The 19,729-nt window shown below is 34.5% G+C and overlaps 2 protein-coding genes across 2 annotated transcripts in view; both read right to left on the bottom strand.

The window, feature by feature from the left end:
- LOC133175511 (sorting nexin-21-like) overlaps positions 1 to 19,729 on the bottom strand; it is a 182,616-nt gene that overhangs the window by 102,141 nt on the left and 60,746 nt on the right. The window lies entirely within an intron of this gene.
- On the bottom strand, positions 10,898 to 19,636 carry LOC133175230 (uncharacterized). The gene is made up of 5 exons (XM_061310338.1): positions 19,402 to 19,636; positions 15,497 to 15,635; positions 13,934 to 14,070; positions 12,997 to 13,174; positions 10,898 to 11,724 (listed from the first exon to the last, which is right to left on the bottom strand). The coding sequence occupies exons 1-5, from the start codon at positions 19,602 to 19,604 to the stop codon at positions 11,092 to 11,094; spliced, it is 1,290 nt and encodes a 429-aa protein (XP_061166322.1). The 5' UTR covers positions 19,605 to 19,636; the 3' UTR covers positions 10,898 to 11,091.

Below are 19,729 nucleotides of genomic sequence, written 5' to 3'. Positions count from 1 at the left end.
ACTTGCCGATGGTGAGCTTCAAATGTTTACCTATGCTCGGCACTTAGGGCCATTGAGCAGTGAGGGATCTGTTTCGTGCCAGCACCTACTGCTACACAGGACCTCGGTTTATATACGGTCTCATCCGAAGGATCGGTCTCCACGTCCCACAGTAGGATTCGAACCCGCGACGTAAGGATCAACTCCTTACTCCGACTCCACACTCTAGAACAGACGCCCTAACCACTGCGCCACGCGGGCGACTTCTGAATTTGTTGTTGAGATGTAAAAAATCAAAACAAAAATATTTCACAAAATACCTGCTTGCTCAGCAATGCTCTACCAAAACCTTCTTACACTAAACTCATTATTTAATCTCTAATTTTACAGACTACAATTTGTTTCTGATCAAAATGCTCCTTGAAGCACCATTGCTTGATAATTACACCCATGGAATACGTGGAATTTCTGTTATTGACACCAAAAAATATATATTTGTTATATATTGCTGTGTAGAATGTCATGAAAAAATGTGTATTTTCTTGAATTAATATTTTTTTTATTATTACTGCAATAATCATATAATAAGTGGGCATCACATGATTGAATACGGCAGTTTTTTTGTCCTTAATGTCAAGGGGAAAAAGATAATGACCTTGATCTGACTTTGCTGCTAAAATATGACGGTCAAATCTAAATTAATAAATATATCACTTAGTGATACTGTCTTTTCGAATCTATGAAAATTTAATTTTTAAATGCGATATATATGAGAAGAATCCACCCTAACTGCTTTCCACGAAGATATTACATTCATGAATATGTTCAATCAAATTTGTTCTATTAGAGGTTACTTCTGAGTTCACCTATAAACACCTTCGAATATTTTCCATTAGGTTACATAGACTAATATGTCATAACCACAGGCCTTTAGAAAGGTCTGTGGTCATAATTAAGAATTCTGAAGAAGTAAATTATTTTGAAATGATTAGAAACTGCTCTCAGCACTAGAAATTGGAAATGACTACAGACAACTCAATTAATATACAAGTAGATGACATTGCAAGGTGTTTGTTACAGGCGTTTCCACATACTGGGAATAAAATTATCACCAGTATTTGGGTCAGACAGAAGGCGGCTTCTTGTGGGTGAAGTAATAACATAAAATGAATCGGACTATTAACATTACAAACAAAAGGAAGTCACTAATCACAGTGGGACGGCGAGATTCGAACAGAAATTAATAAAATCTAGTTAGCACCTGAATAAAAAGTTATTAGGATATTACAAACTAACTTACACGCTAACTTTACGATTCCTGCCTATACACTTTACATGTATTTCAAAATGTTTGGCATTTTTGCTTTTTAAAATTTTTTAATGCAATGCATTGATTTTTCTCATTGATACACTTGAATCAAGAACATTCACAGAATCTTGTTCAAAAGATGAATCAGATGGATGTGTTTCTTTGCACTCATCCTTTGGCTTTTTGTGTCGCCTGCAGAGCATCTTCCCAGGTCAAGGGTTGATCCATATAAACCCTTGACCAAATAGACTATGTTTAACGGGGTTAGAAATGCGCTCTCTGATTGGCCTCATACAAGTCTGCATGAACCAATCAAAAACATTGTTTTTTTTAAAAAACCTGAAACTAGATAGTAAATAGAACAAGAGGCCCATGGGCCACAACGCTCACCTGAATAGCTTTGGCCCTGCTGTTCTTCACCAGATGATCTTTTTGTAATACCTATTGTGGCCCCGCCCTACCCACGGGGATCATGATTTTAACAATTTAAAATCTACACTACCCTAGGATGTTTCCATATAACATTCAGCTTTACTGGCCAAGAGGTTCTTGAGGAGAAAATTTTTGAAGATTTTTTCTATATATTTCAATATAAAAATTGGATTTCCTATTGTGGCCGTGCCCTGCCCCCAGGGGTCATGATTTTAACAATTTAGAATCTACACTACCCAAGGATGCTTCCACATAAGTTTCAGCTTTTCTGGCCCAATGGTTCTTGAGAAGAAGATTTTTAAAGATTTTTTCTATACATTTCAATGTAAAACTTGGATTCCCTATTGTGGCCCCGCCCTTTCCCCGGGAGTCATGATTTTAACAATTTAAAATCTACACTACCCCAGGATGCTTCAACATAAGTTTCAGCTTTTCTTGCCCAATGGTTCTTGAGAAGAAGATTTTTAAAGATTTTTTTCTATATATTTCAATGTAAAACTTGGATTCCCTATTGTGGCCCCGCCCTTCCCCCGGGGGTCATGATTTTTACAATTTAGAATCTACACTACCCCAGAATGCTTCCACATAAGTTTCAGCTTTTCTGGCCTAGTGGTTCTTGAGAAGAAGATTTTTTAATGACCCCACCCTATTATTGTCTTTTCTTGATTATCTCCCCTTGTAAGGGGGTTTGGCCCTTTATTTTAACAATTTAAACTCCCCTTTACTCAAGGATGCTTTGTACCAAATTTGATTAAAATTGGCCCAGTGGTTCTTGAGAAGAAGTTGAAAATGTAAAAAGTTTACAGACGGACGGACGGACAGACAGACGGACGGACGGACGGACGACGGACAACGGGTGATCAGAAAAGCTCACTTGAGCTTTCAGCTCAGGTGAGCTAAAAACACGCCAGTTTTAGTTCCAACGAAAACGTCATTATGTTCTAATTCGTTCACACTCAACCGAACATAAATAATTTATACCATAAATAAACACAGTGTGTAGGTACAGAAGTGCTCTCAAGAGTGCAGTTTATTTCTCAATATCATACAAAAAAAATATATTCTTCTGTAAATCAAAATTCTGTAAAGTCCATTCTCTGTAATAACGAGAAAAAGATAAAATGAGCATACAGTCATATAAAATACTGTGGGTGGGTGCCACGTCTAAACTGCACGAAGAGAGAGCCTTCGAATGGGGTTTACTTGTTAAACTGGTGAGAAGGCGTGTCATATAGATAAATCTGTTTAACAGGTTCTATTTCTAAAATAGCTAACCAATGAAAATTGGTTTCCGGTATAAATATCAATAAACAAACACGTGTTCGATCGACACACGTGTTACTATAACTGTAATAAATACATTTATGTTCTAATTCGTTCACACTCAACCGAACATAAATAATTTATACCATAAATAAACACAGTGTGTAGGTACAGAAGCGCTCTCAAGAGTGCAGTATCGAAAAATAAAGAAAGAGCTAGATACCCAGATTTTTAGTAACTGAGAGTTTGCTTTCTAAAGAATCTGGGGGAATAAGACGAGCCATGTGCCCATGCCCATTTTTCGGCTATGCAAGAACATTTATTGGAAAAAATCTCTCAATTGTTCGAATTTACTTAAGCATTTTAATGTTTGCAGTAGTTCTCAAAATGATATTTATATTCTAAACAAGCTAAACAGTTGACTTTCATTTACTGTCACAAGTGTCCAACATGGGTAGGGACTTCTATTAATTAATCTGCATATTGAGTGTTAACACTTATTGTGGAGATATTATAAAAATGTTAACATTGTATATAATGATAGGTGTGATCTAGAAGCGCTTGTAGTAAAAATAAATAAAAACGGGAATAAAAGTATTCATATATCTATTATAATTTTTATCCGGCATTCTAAATAATTTACTGTAAATGAGTTCATTACTACATATATATATATTTTATTTTCCAGTGAAAAATATGTTATTCCTATAGACATTTTTTATAAAGTAAAACAAAATTAACCCCCTCCCCAAAAAATAAAAAATAAAAAAAATCATGACTCGAACACTTTCCTCAATAAACATCCCTTTAAAGAGCTCCTCGCTAACCACTATACCACGGAGTCGCACATACATACCCATTTAAATAGCATACGGTTCTCTATATTTAGCAAGCGTATTTGGACTTAGAATTTTTTAAGACCACGGTGAAAATTTAAGTAAGTTAACTTAATTTTTTTCTTGAGTGGGTTTTCGTACCAAATTTTTGCAAGTGTAAAAAGCAACATCTTTCCAATGCCTTTCATTAAACGTTTTCAAAAAAATGGTACGATGACCCACTCTATTTAAAAAATGTAGTTATATCATCCAATTTATGTCAGTTTTTGTGAAAATTGAGCGTGATGCCATTTTTTTGAGTTAATCAGAATCATTTTCGCTGTTACAGTATTCAGGTTTTGTCAAATTTGTATCCAAATGGTAATAAGCATTACACTAATTCAACAAAAAGTGATTATTTTTAAAAATGAATTTGCTGATTTTTTATCGATCGTTATGTAGGCATATGGCTCGGCTTATCCCCCCAGGTTCTTTTCGTGAACGTAGCCATCTTTAGCTTTATCAGTTTTCCACCGACCGTGTTTTTTAAATAGCCTGTCATTGACTCCTGAAGCTGCAGCTGCAGTGGCCCCACCCGAACGCAAACTATGAACGCCAAATTTTGTATAATCTAAGCCCAAAGTTTTTAAAGCTGACAAAACAATTTCTCTTACTCTAGTATAAGACAATGGTACATTATGTTTTCTTATTTTATAAATACCAGACTTCTTACAGAATGACAGTTGCCTAAAAATATAATCAGTCGAATTTTCCTCTATACCCGACATTCTCAAATATCTCTGCAGTAAATTGACTGGCCAGTTAGGAGAATTCGTACGAGAAATGTACACATAATTCCCTTCATTATAAACATCTGTTTTGCTTTTTTCAATAAACAATTTCAGGTGTGATTCTTTAAATGTTACATGAGATCTCTGGATGTTAACAATCTCTGAAAATCGTAAAAATCCTGCGTAACCCAACAAAAAAAATGGAACATGTACGTAAATCAAAAAGTGATGCTTGACTACTTCCAAATATTGAAACAACAGATGAGAGGATTTCGGGTGTTTTAGGATCCTTCTTTGTCACGGAATGACCAGTGTCTCGTAAGCAACCCTCCTTTGTGTTTTTCACCAAAGTAGAATCACAGGGATTTGAAAATCCTGCCAGGTTATGTGCCCAAGTGATAGCATGTGTGGCTTCTTCTATTTTAGAAGCAGATTTATAATTTCGAGCAATGTATATCAAATAATGATCGAGCCACACTTACATCTGTTGATGGTAAATTAGGGACATGTGGGTCAAAGTTCTTGCACCATTTTGTGAATCTGTCAAATGCGTACCTGTATTTAATTTTTCGTTGTGCTTTCGGCCCTTGCTTTTAGACAGTAGGAAGGTAGAAGCTCTGCCAGTTGTTGTAGCTGTGGATCATGAACGCTGGAAAAAAGAGTCTTCCACCTCCCAACCGAAAATATATCTGCAAATCGTATAACACGAAAACACATACATTAATTTTAAGACACTTGAATAATTTAATCCTATCTAGGATATAAATCTTATTTCATCTGCAGTACATACCCATTGTACCAGGGCCATATCAATAATATTCAGAATTCTTAAAACCTTCTCGAATATACTTTGCTTTAATTATCAAGCATCTAAATGTCAAAAGAAAATCATCTGGAATACATTTGTACCAGGACCATCACAATTTCTGTGTCATATCACAAATGCTATGCTTTTTCTAGACATAATTCTTTCACATCTGCAGTACCATTGTACCAGGACCTTATCAATACATATCAAGTGAACTAGGACATATCACTGCAATACACTCTCCTGAAAAAAAAAAACTTAATTTTTACGGGCATCCAATCTTATAGCTAACACTGAAGAGTAAAATTTTTCTGAGCCAAATATGGAATTTTTATTCATTCCTTGAACAAAAATATTTGAATAATTTTTAAATTCGAGTATGTCTGCCACGTAATCATACGTTTTCATTTCTTCCCTAAAAATATAGGGCCAAAATGGCGCTGATACCCATTTTGGGACAACCAAAGTTCCCACTGCCTTACAATTGATTACATATTAAATTGTTTTTAAAACTAGACTCATCGGTGGTACGAGCCAATTATTTTCGTCTTCCCAATTTTGAGTAAAACAATTTACTGCTTCTGCACCTGGATTCCAAAAAGCAGAGTTAAATCTACATATCTTCTTGTTTTTTGCGTTAGCAAATCTGTCAACTGTATGTGGACCCCACATGAAATCAATAAATTCAAAAAATTCCATCGAAACACCCCAGTCGTCATAATCTATTAATTTACTAAGATAATCAGCTTTTTCATTAGCATTTCTAGGCACCCATTGAACATTGACATTTATGTTATGTTTTTTACAAAAAACAAAAATGCTAAATGCCAATTCTTGTAGGTCTATTTTCATGCTACCCGACTCAAATATTTTAACACAGTTCTGATTATCTGTGAACCATTTAACAGAATTGTATTTCAAAATGTCTTTAAATGAAAATAAAGCTTGTTCAATAGCTTTCATTTCTCTCCACGTAGAACTCTTATGAACCTCATGTTCATTCCGCATCTGGTGAAACTTATGTTCGTCTACACCTACTGTACATGCCGCTGCTGCGACATTACTAGCATCTGAATAAACAATTACACTTTCTTGGTTTGTATTAGTCAGTTTTCTGCTATTATAGACTCGTATATTCTGTAACCAAAAATTCAATTCTCTCACTGTATTTAATTGAAATTACAAATCGATTCTTGCATCCCAAGATTTTCTTAACACTATCTCCATATAACAAAATCTAGTCATCAATCTGCAAATATTTCCAAAAACAGAATGCAAAGACATAATTTTTCCCGCAGCTTTTGCCAGAAATCTTGCTGAAACATGAGGTAACAAAGAAATAAAGCTTGATAACGTCTCTTCTACATCTTGTATTCTTCTTTCTGGAATAGAAATACTGAATTTTACAGAATTCCACTGTATACCCAGCCATTCGATTTCTTGCACTTGTCTGAAAACAGATTTGCTAAAATTAATAAGCAGGCCTGCATCTTCCAAGGACTTCTGTATGAAATCTGAAATACTCTCACATTTTTCATAAGTTTCAACCATAGCTAAACCATCATCTAAGTATAATACAATTCTAATATTACACACTCTCCAGTATCGAACCATAGATCTAAGGCACTTTGTAAAGACAAAAGGTGCGCTTGAAAGGCCAAAAGGTAGGACAGTAAAACAATAGTACTTATCCTTCCACTGAAAACCTAAATATGTTTGGCATTCTTTACTAATATCGATGTGATGGTAACCCGACTTTAAATCAAACTTTATGCAAAAACAATTTTTCTCAAAATATTGTAGAGCTGTTTTGTAATCCTCAAATTTGATCTTTTCTTTCTTTACATACTTGTTCAAAATACTTAAATCTAGAATAAGACGCTTCTTTTCTCGGTTCTCCGCTACACTCAAGGGGCTGACTACAAAAGGCTTGAACGGCACCTGTAAGACACAACCTGATTTCAGCAATTCATCAATGGTGTCTGAAACAAACAATTAGCCTCAGCGGACTTGTTGTTCTTCAGATACATCCTAAGTGGATTCTGTTCAAAAGAAATGTGATAACCATGCTCAATTATTTTTAAAATGTGATCATAAGTGCCTATTCTTTTCCAGAAATCTAAACGATTTGACAAACTTTTCTTTATTCCTTTATAAATTTCTGACTCGCCAGAATTAAGATCATCAAAGAAATGAATGTGCTCTTGCAATAAAATTTTATTAACATTGTATTGGTCAAACATATCAAAACTGACTAAATACTTATCATTCACTTCACTTGGAGGTGGAAGGCACTGCTGTACTGAACTGAGATGGGCATCTGGATTTCAAGTGTCCAGTCTGAAAGCATCTATAGCAGACGTCACTGGGCTGCGGAGTGCGTCTGCTAGCCGAACGAAAGGGCTGGAGAAAAGGGTTTGTTGATTGCATTGGATTATTCTGTTGTTGAAAACCAAAAGAAGCAAGCTGAGCAGAGGAACCAGCCGCGGCCGCTGGAGCTGGTTTAGAAAAAGGTTGAAATCTTGATTTCTTTCCTTGTTTGCTCTGCCTAAGGGCCCTGTTTTCTGCACTACTGATCCGTTTTTCGTCATCGGAATTTTCGGCAACGTCGTTGAGTTGGTATTCCTGGACAGTTTTCCATCCTGCTGGCGACCCATCTGCGATTCTTATGTACTTCTGTCTTGTACTGATTTTTTCTTTCAAACGTTTGACAATTCCTTGGTCAGCCGAGGATAAATCTTTAAGTTTTTCAAGTTCTTCCAAGCACTCTTCATTAAATGTGTATTGTACTTTGTTACCTTCAAACTTTAGCTTTCCAGCAATGTTCTCTTTCAATTTTTTCTTTAATAACTGCGCAGAATTGTTATTTTCTTGTTGAAGTTTCTCTGCAAGCTGTTGAAACTGAGTGCTGATAGTAGACGAAATTAACTGCACAGCGTCTGTCAAAGCAAATGTACTACTAGTACTTGTATTTTTTGCAGTTTCTGTTGGAGTAAAACTGGGCTCTTGAAGTAATTCTTCTTCGCTATTTTCCGCCATTAGGTTAGGCACGTCTAAACTGCACGAAGAGAAAGCCTTCGAATGGGGTTTACTTGTTAAACTGGTGAGAAGGCGTGTCATATAGATAAACCTGTTTAACAGGTTCTATTTCTAAAATAGCTAACCAATGAAAATTGGTTTCCGGTATAAATATCAATAAACAAACACGTGTTCGATCGACACACGTGTTACTATAACTGTAATAAATACATTTACCATTGAATAACTCAGTTAAAGGCTTATCTCAGCTTTTTAGTTAAATTTATGTTGAATTTATTACCGACTTTAAATATTGTCTAGCATCCTATTTAATTCGCTTACTCTGATTGGTCAATAGCAGAGGTCAGTAGAGTTCAAAATGTGTAATCTCACAAGACGGCGCGATAGTAAATCACGTCAAACCTAGTCTATTCGGTCAAGGGTTTATGTGGAGCGGAGTGGATCAGAAACCTTCGACTTGGGCAGATGTCTGTAGAGCAGAGTGACAATATAGGGATCACTTACCCGGCATCTGTCTGTCACATCAGAACTGTATAAGAGGTATGGAGCACACGGCGGGTGTGAACGGTCGGCAGATGTTCACTCCTCTATGGCACTTGATCCAACCTCTGGTGTTTCAGAGGTCCGTGTTTGCTCTGCTCCAAAATTTGTATTGTTTAATGGACTTTTGAGCTTGAATACTGTTCGTTATCTCCATACATTTCATTTGATATTTTGGTCATGCATTGCTTGGCGCTCTATGGCTTTTGTAATAATCACTGACCCGGTTACCTTTCAACTTGACTTTGACCTACTTCTCAGAATAATTCATAATGCCGATATATAGCGTATTTTTGATATTTAAGAGGAGAGTCTGTGCTATTTAGCATGTGCACTGCTTCTCATAAAACATTTAAAAAAAGCATTAAACTCCTCTTGACCTTGACTTTCTAATCAAAAATGCTCTGAACGATTGATGCACCTTATGTCTTATGAATTTTGAGATGCAGGGCTTCGATAACAAGTATATACATGTATTTGTAGTATATAACGTTTATGAACTCGTGACACTGCACTTTTGAACTGTTCGATATGTTACTATCACAGGCACTGGTTTCGTATACGGGGCATCCCTTCTTAATTTTGGTGCCCCTTATACGAAACAAGTGTCTGTGGTTACCACACAAAGTGAGCTTTAAGTGTACGTTATCGGTATACTGTTGTGAAATCTCTTTCTAATTAGGAATAGATTAATTAAATTATAGAAAACATAATGATTCTAATAATTTTAATTTCATTATTCATTATAGCTTTGAGGGTTGAGGAAATTCTGAATCATATTTCTGTTTGATTGTCACACTTTGTATAAATGCTATTCTATACGCAGTCTTAGTATCCGTGGATTTTTTTTTCTTTGCAGACAAATGCATAAGCTTTAGTACTTATACATGTGTAGTTATATGCCAATAAATAGCTGGTCACTCTTAGATTTATTTATACCTTTAAGGAGGGATTCTTGTCTGGTTTCTGACAAAATGAAACATTCAAAGTATATTTGGTTAAATGTCTTTTATATTTAGATGTTTAAGATTTTAAAATATATTTTTCTTTCCTTCTCATAATTATACAACTATTATTATCAGAAATGGCAAACTGAGTTTAAAATCTAGCAGGGACTATATTTTTGGCGTATCAAAAAATATCTCCTTTTCTGCTACCGGTACTTAAAATTACTACAGAACAATGAATTTAATTAGCATTTTTAAGCAATCTTAGGCTTAAAATCTTTTTCTGAAGTAACTGAAAATTGATAATTATGGACACGTTTTAGAATATATGAAATTAATTTGATTTTCCAAACAAACCACAATCTTGTTAGCTTTTGAAATCTTCCAATCTAATTACAGATTTGAGCAGATCATTTTACAAGACTATTTCTACACGCGTGAGAATGAGAACATTTTAAATATACGACGCATATAAAAATAACTATATTACAATTACAATCGATTTCACACTAGTGGATTTGTTTTTCTTCTGCTGTATGTTGACCTCAAAAATGGCAATCAAAGGGATACAGGTATTTATAAATAATTTATTTCTTTTTATATCAGATACCTTATTATTGATCAGCCATAGCATATGAATAGCAACATATATTAATTTTATATGTATCATTTACCATATCAGATTCTTAAATTAAAATTTCATAGCTGTGATCTCATTTGAAATTGACCACATATTAACCTTTTTTGCTATACTTTGGTTTGCAAACAAATGCCCCCACCCTTTTCCCCTCATGAAACAAAAAAGGCTTGGTATGATTTTGCTAAATAACACTGTATTAACTGTAAAAAGGAACTTTCTGTTTCGTAAGATGAAAGATGTTCTAAGAACATTTTATTTTCCATTGACTTTTAAATTTTTACATAAAAAAAAATGGAGTTATCTCTCTCTCTCTGTGTTCTCAAATAATCCAGAGTTATAAAAATTCAAATCTTTATATACATTAAAATCATTCCAGTATGATAACTTGAAAATTGACCTGGAGGTAGGCAGCAAAACAATACAATCTTACCCAGTCCTTTGTACTAGACTGAGAACAAATTGTGTAATAATTTATAAATTTTTTTATATATATTTATTAAACTATTGAATCAGCAAGTTTTAGTCATTTCAGGACTCCTTTTCTAGATTTCTAAATCTTTCAGAATCAACAAGTTCATAGTTATTGTCCTTGTAGTGCACTATGTCTTTGACTCTGGTTTCATGAACATAGTCATAAAGATTCTGCACAACCCTGGGAATAAGCTCTACTCCCGCTAACTCTGCTAGCTCATCATTGTACTCCCATTGTCTAGGCCCAAGGACATGGGCGTACCGTGGGGGAAATCCCAGAGCCAATCTCCTCTCAAAATCACACTCCATGTCCTGTTTCATCTCTTCTCCTGATGGAAGTTTGATTTTCCCAGATAAAGAGGACAAAAAGAATCGCACTTGAACATCAAACTGGGGAAATGGACAGATTGTTTTAGGAATTCCAATGAAAGCCATTGTGGGATGATCAATGTGGATTAAATGTTTGTACAGTGGGGTGAGTCTCTCATCTGAGATCTGGACCTGACAGTCATCGGACAGGAAGGGGAAGTGGTAGTGATATCCTGTACACAGAAGGAGAACGTCTATCTTGGCCTCATCTCCATTGTTAAAGATGACAGACTTAGAACCTAACTCCTTAATCCCTGGTTTCTGTTGTACATTGTTTGGGAGGTAGGTCTGTAAAGGGGGTTTATTGTGGCTCAAGTACACCTATAAAACAACAGCTCCTTAGACTTACAAAAAAATAAAAGTCAACATAAAACAAGAGGCCCAAGGGCCTAGAATTGTTTTTCTGATTAATTGTACAACCCTGTCATTTCTATTATAGGCTTCAAATTCTTAGTATCCTAAATATTTAGATAAAGCCTTGAAATTCCAAAAGTGGGCCACCATGACCTTCTTTTTGGTTAACAGGCTCTGAGAACCTGAATAAATCAACTGACAAAGTTTGATGATGCTAAGCCTCTTATTTTCTTGTTTAAATATAGCTATAAAATTCCGAAAAAAGTAGATCTTGATGAACTAATTTTTGGTTGACACACTCTGTTAAAGGTTTGATGATACTAGGCTTCACAGTTTCCAAAGTATACATCTAAAACAATTTGAAAAAGAAAACTTGCAAATTAAAAAGTAGGTTCCATTGACCTACTTTTTCATAAATCTTCCAAGGATCCAAGATGCATCAACTAACAAGGTTTGATGATTCTAAGCATCTCAATATCCAAAATAATGAAGTAAAATGTTTTAAAAATGATAAGCCACAAAATTCAGAAAGCAGATTATGGAGGCCTACTTTTTGGATGACACACTCCAAGGCCCCATGATGCATCAACTGAAGAGTTTTGATGATCATAGACTTCAAAGTGTCCAAAATCTGCATCAATATCAATTTGAAAATGATTACATTCAAAAAGTAGGTTGCCATGACCTACTTTTGATTCAACATAACATGAGGTCCTAAGATGCATCAATTGAGAAAATTGTATGATCCTAGTTCTCAAAATGTGCAAAATATTAAAGTTTTAACAAAATATCATTTTAGTCAAATTTGAAGTTACCTTGAGTCCATGTCCTTTGCCCCAGGGTGATGCCTTGAGCAATTTTTGATCTACATTGTATCCTCATCCTCATATTTAAGTTTGGTGATAATCTGCCCGGGGTTCTTGAGAGGATTTTTTTTAGCAACTAATACTTTTGTTTTTATTTCCCTAATTATCTCCCATTGTTTAAGGGCCACTTCCCTGTTTTACTGTAAAATGAAAGCCCTTGGCCCAAGGATACCCTGTGACAAATTTAAGAAATCTTTACATGGCCCACATTCCAAAAAGTTGATGCACACTGCACATTGTCAAATGGCCATTGCATAAGCTCTTTGAGCCTTTGGCTCAGAAGATCTAAAACATCCAAAGTTCTTACAACTTTAAATACTCTTTTCCTCCTTAAGAAAGACATTAAGTTAACAAAATATGAAAAGTGCCTTACTATTTTGGCTTCGTGTGAGACATCGATAGCGATATCCTGTCCTGATGCAGCAGCTCCGAGACACACAACTCTTTTGTTCCGAAACAGCTCAGGACTCCTGTAGTCATGGCTGTGGATCACCTGACCCTGAAAGCTTTCCATTCCAGGAATAGTGGGATACAATGGAAGGGAATAGTGCCTGAAACATTAAGATACATATAAATCAAATGTAATTTATAATTTTAAATAAATGATGGATACTCTCAAGTGAATAATTTTATGCATCAGCTGCTTAAGAACCCTCTCTACACTGCACACTAAAGAGTTCTGATTCTATTGTATTTTTATGCAGTTAGAGTGATCTACCCTTAGATCTAAATTCCAATAAATAGAAATTTACAGTATATTACTCAATTTGTAATCATTTCAAATATTCTTAACATTTCAAAAGGCCAAGATAAATTAACTGAACATGTTATTTAAATGTATTTTGTCCATGGAAGAGAACAACAGTGATTTCTGTTCTCTGATACTGTGTTGTGTTTTAACATTTCTCCTGGGGGAAAATGCCACATACCATATATTGAAAATTAAAAAGATAAGATCAAAATTTACACCTTTATTCAATATAATTTTCTTAATGTCCAAAAAGCATTTTGCAATGGTGTAGAGAGGGTCCTTAAATTTTTTCTACCTCTTTCATCATATATGTGATTAATCCATGTATTTAATTACTTGTATAAAAATCTCTTGTTTTAAAGGAGAAATACTTTTAAAAATTGTACAAAATTGTTATTTTGTTGCAAATCTGGCAGGATAACCTTCCTTTTGTGCTTCTTCTGTCTATTACCAAGAAAGTCAACAACCCTCTTATCAACATACACAATGTATATTGTTAATGTTTATATCTTCTTCAGCTTAACATATTTAATATTTAAGGAGAGTGATATAAGCTTACCCATTACAGACCATAACAGCATCAAATTCCTCACTGTGAACCTTACTCTGATCGTCTACAGCACAGTATGATACATCCCAGAATTCTCTGCTTCCCTCACATGGTCTTGATTTCACAGTGGTTACCATTGTGTTTAGCTGTCATATTAATTGAACAATATTGCAACAAACAAGTCATTGTGAATATAAATCAGTTTGAGTAATTTTGTACTTAAAATTTTCATCTAGCGCACCACAAGGACACAGGACTTATTTGTCAAATTCAGATCATTAACATTAATACTTTTGGAACTTTGGTATCTCGAACACTTGTATCTCAAATACCATGGGTATGTCAAAGTGATTTGGAAGTCCCAACCACTTATTCTTTAAATATTTAACCCTTGATATATCAAATCCTTGGATATCTTGAAGTTTTTATTCAGTCCCTTCAAGTTTGAGATAATGAGGCTCAACAGAACTTTCAGGCCATTATACCCATGTGTGAATATAGGGTTCATAGGGTTTATATAAGGTTTATTTCTAAGCCAGGACAGGACCAACAAATCATGTGTTCTGTAGATTTCTAAGCCTGTAAGATCCACCTAATCATGTGTATGGTAGATTTCTAAGCCTGTAAGATACCCTAAATCATGTGTATGGTAGATTTCTAAGCCTGTAAGATACCCTAATCATGTGTTCTGTAGATTTCTAAGCCTGTAAGATACACTAATCATGTGTATGGTAGATTCCTAAGCCTGTAAGATACACCTATAATCATGTGTATGGTAAATTTGTAAACCTGTAGGATGCAGCTTATCAGGTGTAAAGTACATTCCTAACCCTGTATGACATCTATTATGTGTAAGGTAGATTTCTAAGCCTACAGGATACAGCTAACCATCTCTAAGCCTGTAGGATACACCTAATCATGTGTACAGTAGATTCCTAAGTCTGTATGTCATCTTTCAAGTGTATGACAGATTTCTAGACCTGTAGAATTCACTTAATCATGTGCAGGCTATACAAAGAAGCCTTTTGGATACACCAAATCAAGTGTGTGGTAGAATTCAAAGCCTGTAGGACACAACTCTTATGTGTAGGGTAGATTTTTCAGCCTGTAGGATACACCATATTTAGGCATATTATGTGTAGAGTAGATTGCTAAGCCTGCCTGAGAATGTATGATACACTCATTCTGTACAGAGTAGAATTGCAAGCCTGTAGACACAGTTAGATTAGATTTCTATAAGTCTGTAGGATATACACCTAATAAGTGTTTGGTAGATTTTTAAGTCTGTATGATACATCTAATCATGTATATAGTAGATTTTTAAGTCTGAGGGTACTCTTATTATTTGTATGGTAGATTTCTAAGCAGCCTGTTAGATACACCTTAGTTACCATGTGTATGATAGATTCCAAGTCTGCTGGATACACATATGATGTATATGGTAGATTTCTAAGCTTTTAGGATACACTTATCTGTAGGATAGAACCATTACATAAATGATGGATTTTTAACCTATAGGATACATCTATTATGTGTAGGCTAGATTTCTAAGTTTGTAGGATATTGACATACCTTGATGTGTTTATGAAGATTGTAGTAGTCTGAGTAACTTTTCAGGTATTCTAACACAGACTCATGTGTTATATATGAAGGCAAAGAAGCTTGGAAAGGAAAGTTGGGGAAAGCCATGACCTCTTTTGGTAAATTTGTCCTAGAAAATCAAATAAGAAACATGTCAAACGCTGCTGCACAAGGTCAATATCCAGGAATGAAAAGGTACCCAAAGTACCGGTACATGTACTAGTAGTACCTTTTCATTCTTAGATATTGACTTTGATCTTCTTTCATTGTGGAATTACAATTTTTAAGTTCATTGTTGCCTTTAGGTTTCCTGAAACACAAGTTTATTGGGTTATCTTTTTCAACTAAGCCAACTAAAGCTGATCTTTTCTGCTATTACTTTTAAATACCTAAAGAAAATTAATTTGTGTTAAATAGGGAAGATGTTTCAATATTTATCACATTAAGTTTAAATTCAAACAGGTAAACTCTGTATTAACCATGTGTACACACACAAACTATGATATGAACTTAAAGGAGGAAATTCATGCATGATCATACATAATAAATATGATTTAGTCAAAGCTCAATAATGAAGATAGAAAGGATTTTAGTCCCTTTCTGAATAAAAATACTTCATACACATATGTCTCTGACCAACTCTGTCTTTTTGATAAAAAAAATTACAGCTGCTTATAAAATTTATGATTGAAAAATTAAAATAAAAAAAGCTGTGTATGTGAAGTATGGAGACCATACATAGCCTAACACTTCTATCTATCTTAAACAGGGAATTATTTAATCTTAGACTAATTAACAGGGAATTATTTAATCTTAGACTAATTATAAATCCTGGATTTTCAGAAAATTCTGAAATCAGGCGTAGTGCCCGAAAACTAACTTTGTTTTGCTTGAAATTATCAGTTTTCACTGTAGTAGATACTGTCTAAATGGGTAAGTGTGTATATAAGAAGCTAATATAATTGAATTATTGTTTATTTTTATTCATTCATGTTTTTATTGTGTTCCAATTTCATATTTTTATTGTTTATTTTCAGTCATAATTATTATTTCTAGGGTAAATGTCTTTTATGCAGTGTATCTGGTGTTCTACTGTTGTAGCTGAAGAAAATAATGACACATGCGCAGATGGGGGTTAGTCGATGCCTGGCATCAAAAAACGACTAACCCCCATTTGCGCATGCGTCATTATTTTCTACAGCTACAACAGTAGAACACCAGATACACTGCATAAAAGACATTTACCCTAGAAATAATAATTATGACTGAAAATAAACAATAAAAATATGAAATTGGAACACAATAAAAACATGAATGAATAAAAATAAACAATAATTCAATTATATTAGCTTCTTATATACACACTTACCCATTTAGACAGTATCTACTACAGTGAAAACTGATATTTTCAAGCAAAACAAAGTTAGTTTTCGGGCACTACGCCTGATTTCAGAATTTTCTGAAAATCCAGGATTTATAATTAGTCTAAGATTAAATAATTCCCTGTTCTTATCTTAAGGTATTCAATGTATAACGAAGGGATTTTGAACAATTTTGAATCGTTTTATACTAGTTAAAAATACATCGCTACATAACGATGAAAGTGAAATGAACCAAATTCACATGACTGATAACAAATGAGAAGCTGATCATTTTGCACCTGAAAAGTTTTTGAAGAGTTATCTGCCCTTGAAGAAAAGAAGAAAATTTTAACTTTGCCAAAATATCTGTGGTAAATGATTCATTTTATTTCACATTTTAATAAAAAGAGAGTTTATGCATATTTTCACCAAGAGATTTGCATGAAATTCACATTACTTTTTACAATATTTTAATAAAATATGCGTTGCCCATAGACGTCAATGTAAAATTTAAAGTGCAATAAATTGGACAATAATTAAAATTTTGTAAATCCCTTTGGTGGAGCATATTTATTTCATAACACCTTCAAAATGTTACCATGATTAATCATTTCGGACCATTCATTTATAAGGTACAAAATATGGTCGTTATACATTGAATACCTTAAGATTAGAAGACGCTGAAAACGGTATCTCAATTTTTATGTTTACCATTAGTCAGCCTACCAGTGAAACCGGAGGAGACTATAGGTTTCCTCCCTGTCTGTCTTTCTATCTATCTGTCTGTCCATCCAGCTGTCTAGCTGTTCCTCCATCTGTCTGTCAGTCTGTCCCACTTAATTTTTTGTATATTTTCTTTCTAAAAGCTTGCAGATCTTGAGTGGATTTTTGGTATGAAAGCAGTGTGAGAAAAAAAAAAATCAGCAACACTTGTCCCAGGAGATGAGCATGAAATTATACCCACTTGTCCCAGGAGATGAGCATGAAATTATACACACTTGTCCCAAGAGATGAGCATGAAATTATACACACTTGTCCCAAGAGATGAGCATGAAATTATACCCACTTGTCCCAAGAGATGAGCATGAAATTATACCCACTTGTCCCAGGAGATGAGCATGAATTTATACCCACTTGTCCCAAGAGATGAGCATGAAATTATACCCACTTGTCCCAGGAGATGAGCATGAAATTATACCCACTTGTCCCAAGAGATGAGCATGAAATTATACCCACTTGTCCCAAGAGATGAGCATGAAATTATACCCACTTGTCCCAGGAGATGAGCATGAAATTATACCCACTTGTCCCAAGAGATGAGCATGAAATTATACCCACTTGTCCCAAGAGATAAGCATGAAATTATACCTACTGGACCCAGGGGATGAGCATGAAATATACCCACTTGTCCCCATGACAATTTTATTTTTCCCTTATAAAGCTTGCTTTCTGCCAAGAAATAAAAATAAAAAAGATTAACGATTTCTTTATCTTTTTCATGTATATGACATTCATTTGTTCAGAGTCAATGTCTCTTGTCATATTTGGAAGCATTTTGTTTCATATTTGTTACTTTATCATAAGATAAAAAGAGAAGAAAATAATCACTCAAAAAATTTCACTCATTACCAGGGATAATCAGATTATGACATCCACTTGTCCATGGTCGAGTTACACTCGTCCAGGATTGAGTGCTTTTTTCACACCCTGGTGAGTGTACCTTGTTGAGTTACAGATCTATCAAGTTTGCATTTTGTTCTGCAGCAAGATTTTTTATGGAATTATGGCTTTTTTAATCTTTAAGGGGAACCAGATTATACTTGCTGGTACTGGACTATTACTGCTTATGCAATACTCTCAGAATGCTTACAAGGTCAATGGTTTGAATCCTGCTCATATCATGGTCATCAGATGCAGTGTTTTCCCTTTATTTCATAGTAAAGAGCTAGAGATCAATTGTAACAGGCTAAGAGTCGATGTTTATGAATAAAATCTCTGTGGACCTTAATTACAACAATTATTTTCAATTTTTTTTATTTCGGCATTTCTATTAATTGAAGCAAAGAATTTGGCCGGTAACCAGTTCTCAGGGAAAACCCTGCTGATGTTTTTGTCCACTGTCCTTGAACAGGACCTTTATACTTTTTATTAAATAGTCAGCTTTAAATAGGTTACATTCTCCGCAAATCAGTTGTGTAAGCCGCCGACGCACTACAGAGTCTTATATATGAAATACCTACCTCTACCTCATATAGTTCGAATTAACACCTCCCTCCACAGGTACTTGGGTCTTGGTTTATAAATATGTATACCTATTGATATGTAAAAAAAGTAAACTTTACTTTTTTTACATATCAATAGGTATACATATTTATAAACCAAGACCCAAGTACCTGTGCCTCCCTCGAACATTCATATTAATAGTGAGAGAAAAAAGGAGCTAGGCAGAGGACTCACGTATTTATTATACCACTAATAATAAAAATGAAGACTTAATTAGACTGGGAGATTTCACGAGGTTGTGATGTAACTGACCTGAGATTTTTGTACATGGAGGACTGGATTGGTAGACCATTCTTATCCTTTCCTGTGTTGTCCGTGTAATTCCATGTCCCCCCTATAGTAGAACTAAGTTCAAAACAAACTACACTAAAGAGATCAGGACTGGCACTCAGATGACGTACAGAGCAGAGACCAGCTGCTCCCGCCCCGATCACGGCCACTCTCTTCACTGCCATAGCAGACAAAACGAAAATGAAAGTAAATGAAGTGTCAAATAAATTATATTTCAAGTACTAATCAAATTTTTTAACTGTTTTAAAAATTCGCAATAAAAACAAGGATTTTTATTAGCATACGTTAA

The sequence above is a fragment of the Saccostrea echinata genome, unplaced genomic scaffold (genome assembly GCF_033153115.1).
Source record: "Saccostrea echinata isolate AGI-Se365-2 ecotype Australia unplaced genomic scaffold, CSIRO_AGI_Sech_v1 ptg000062l, whole genome shotgun sequence".
Taxonomy (NCBI): Eukaryota; Metazoa; Mollusca; class Bivalvia; order Ostreida; family Ostreidae; genus Saccostrea; species Saccostrea echinata.
The sequence above is the reverse complement of the archived record's forward strand: the minus strand, read 5'-3'. Positions and strand labels throughout refer to the sequence as shown.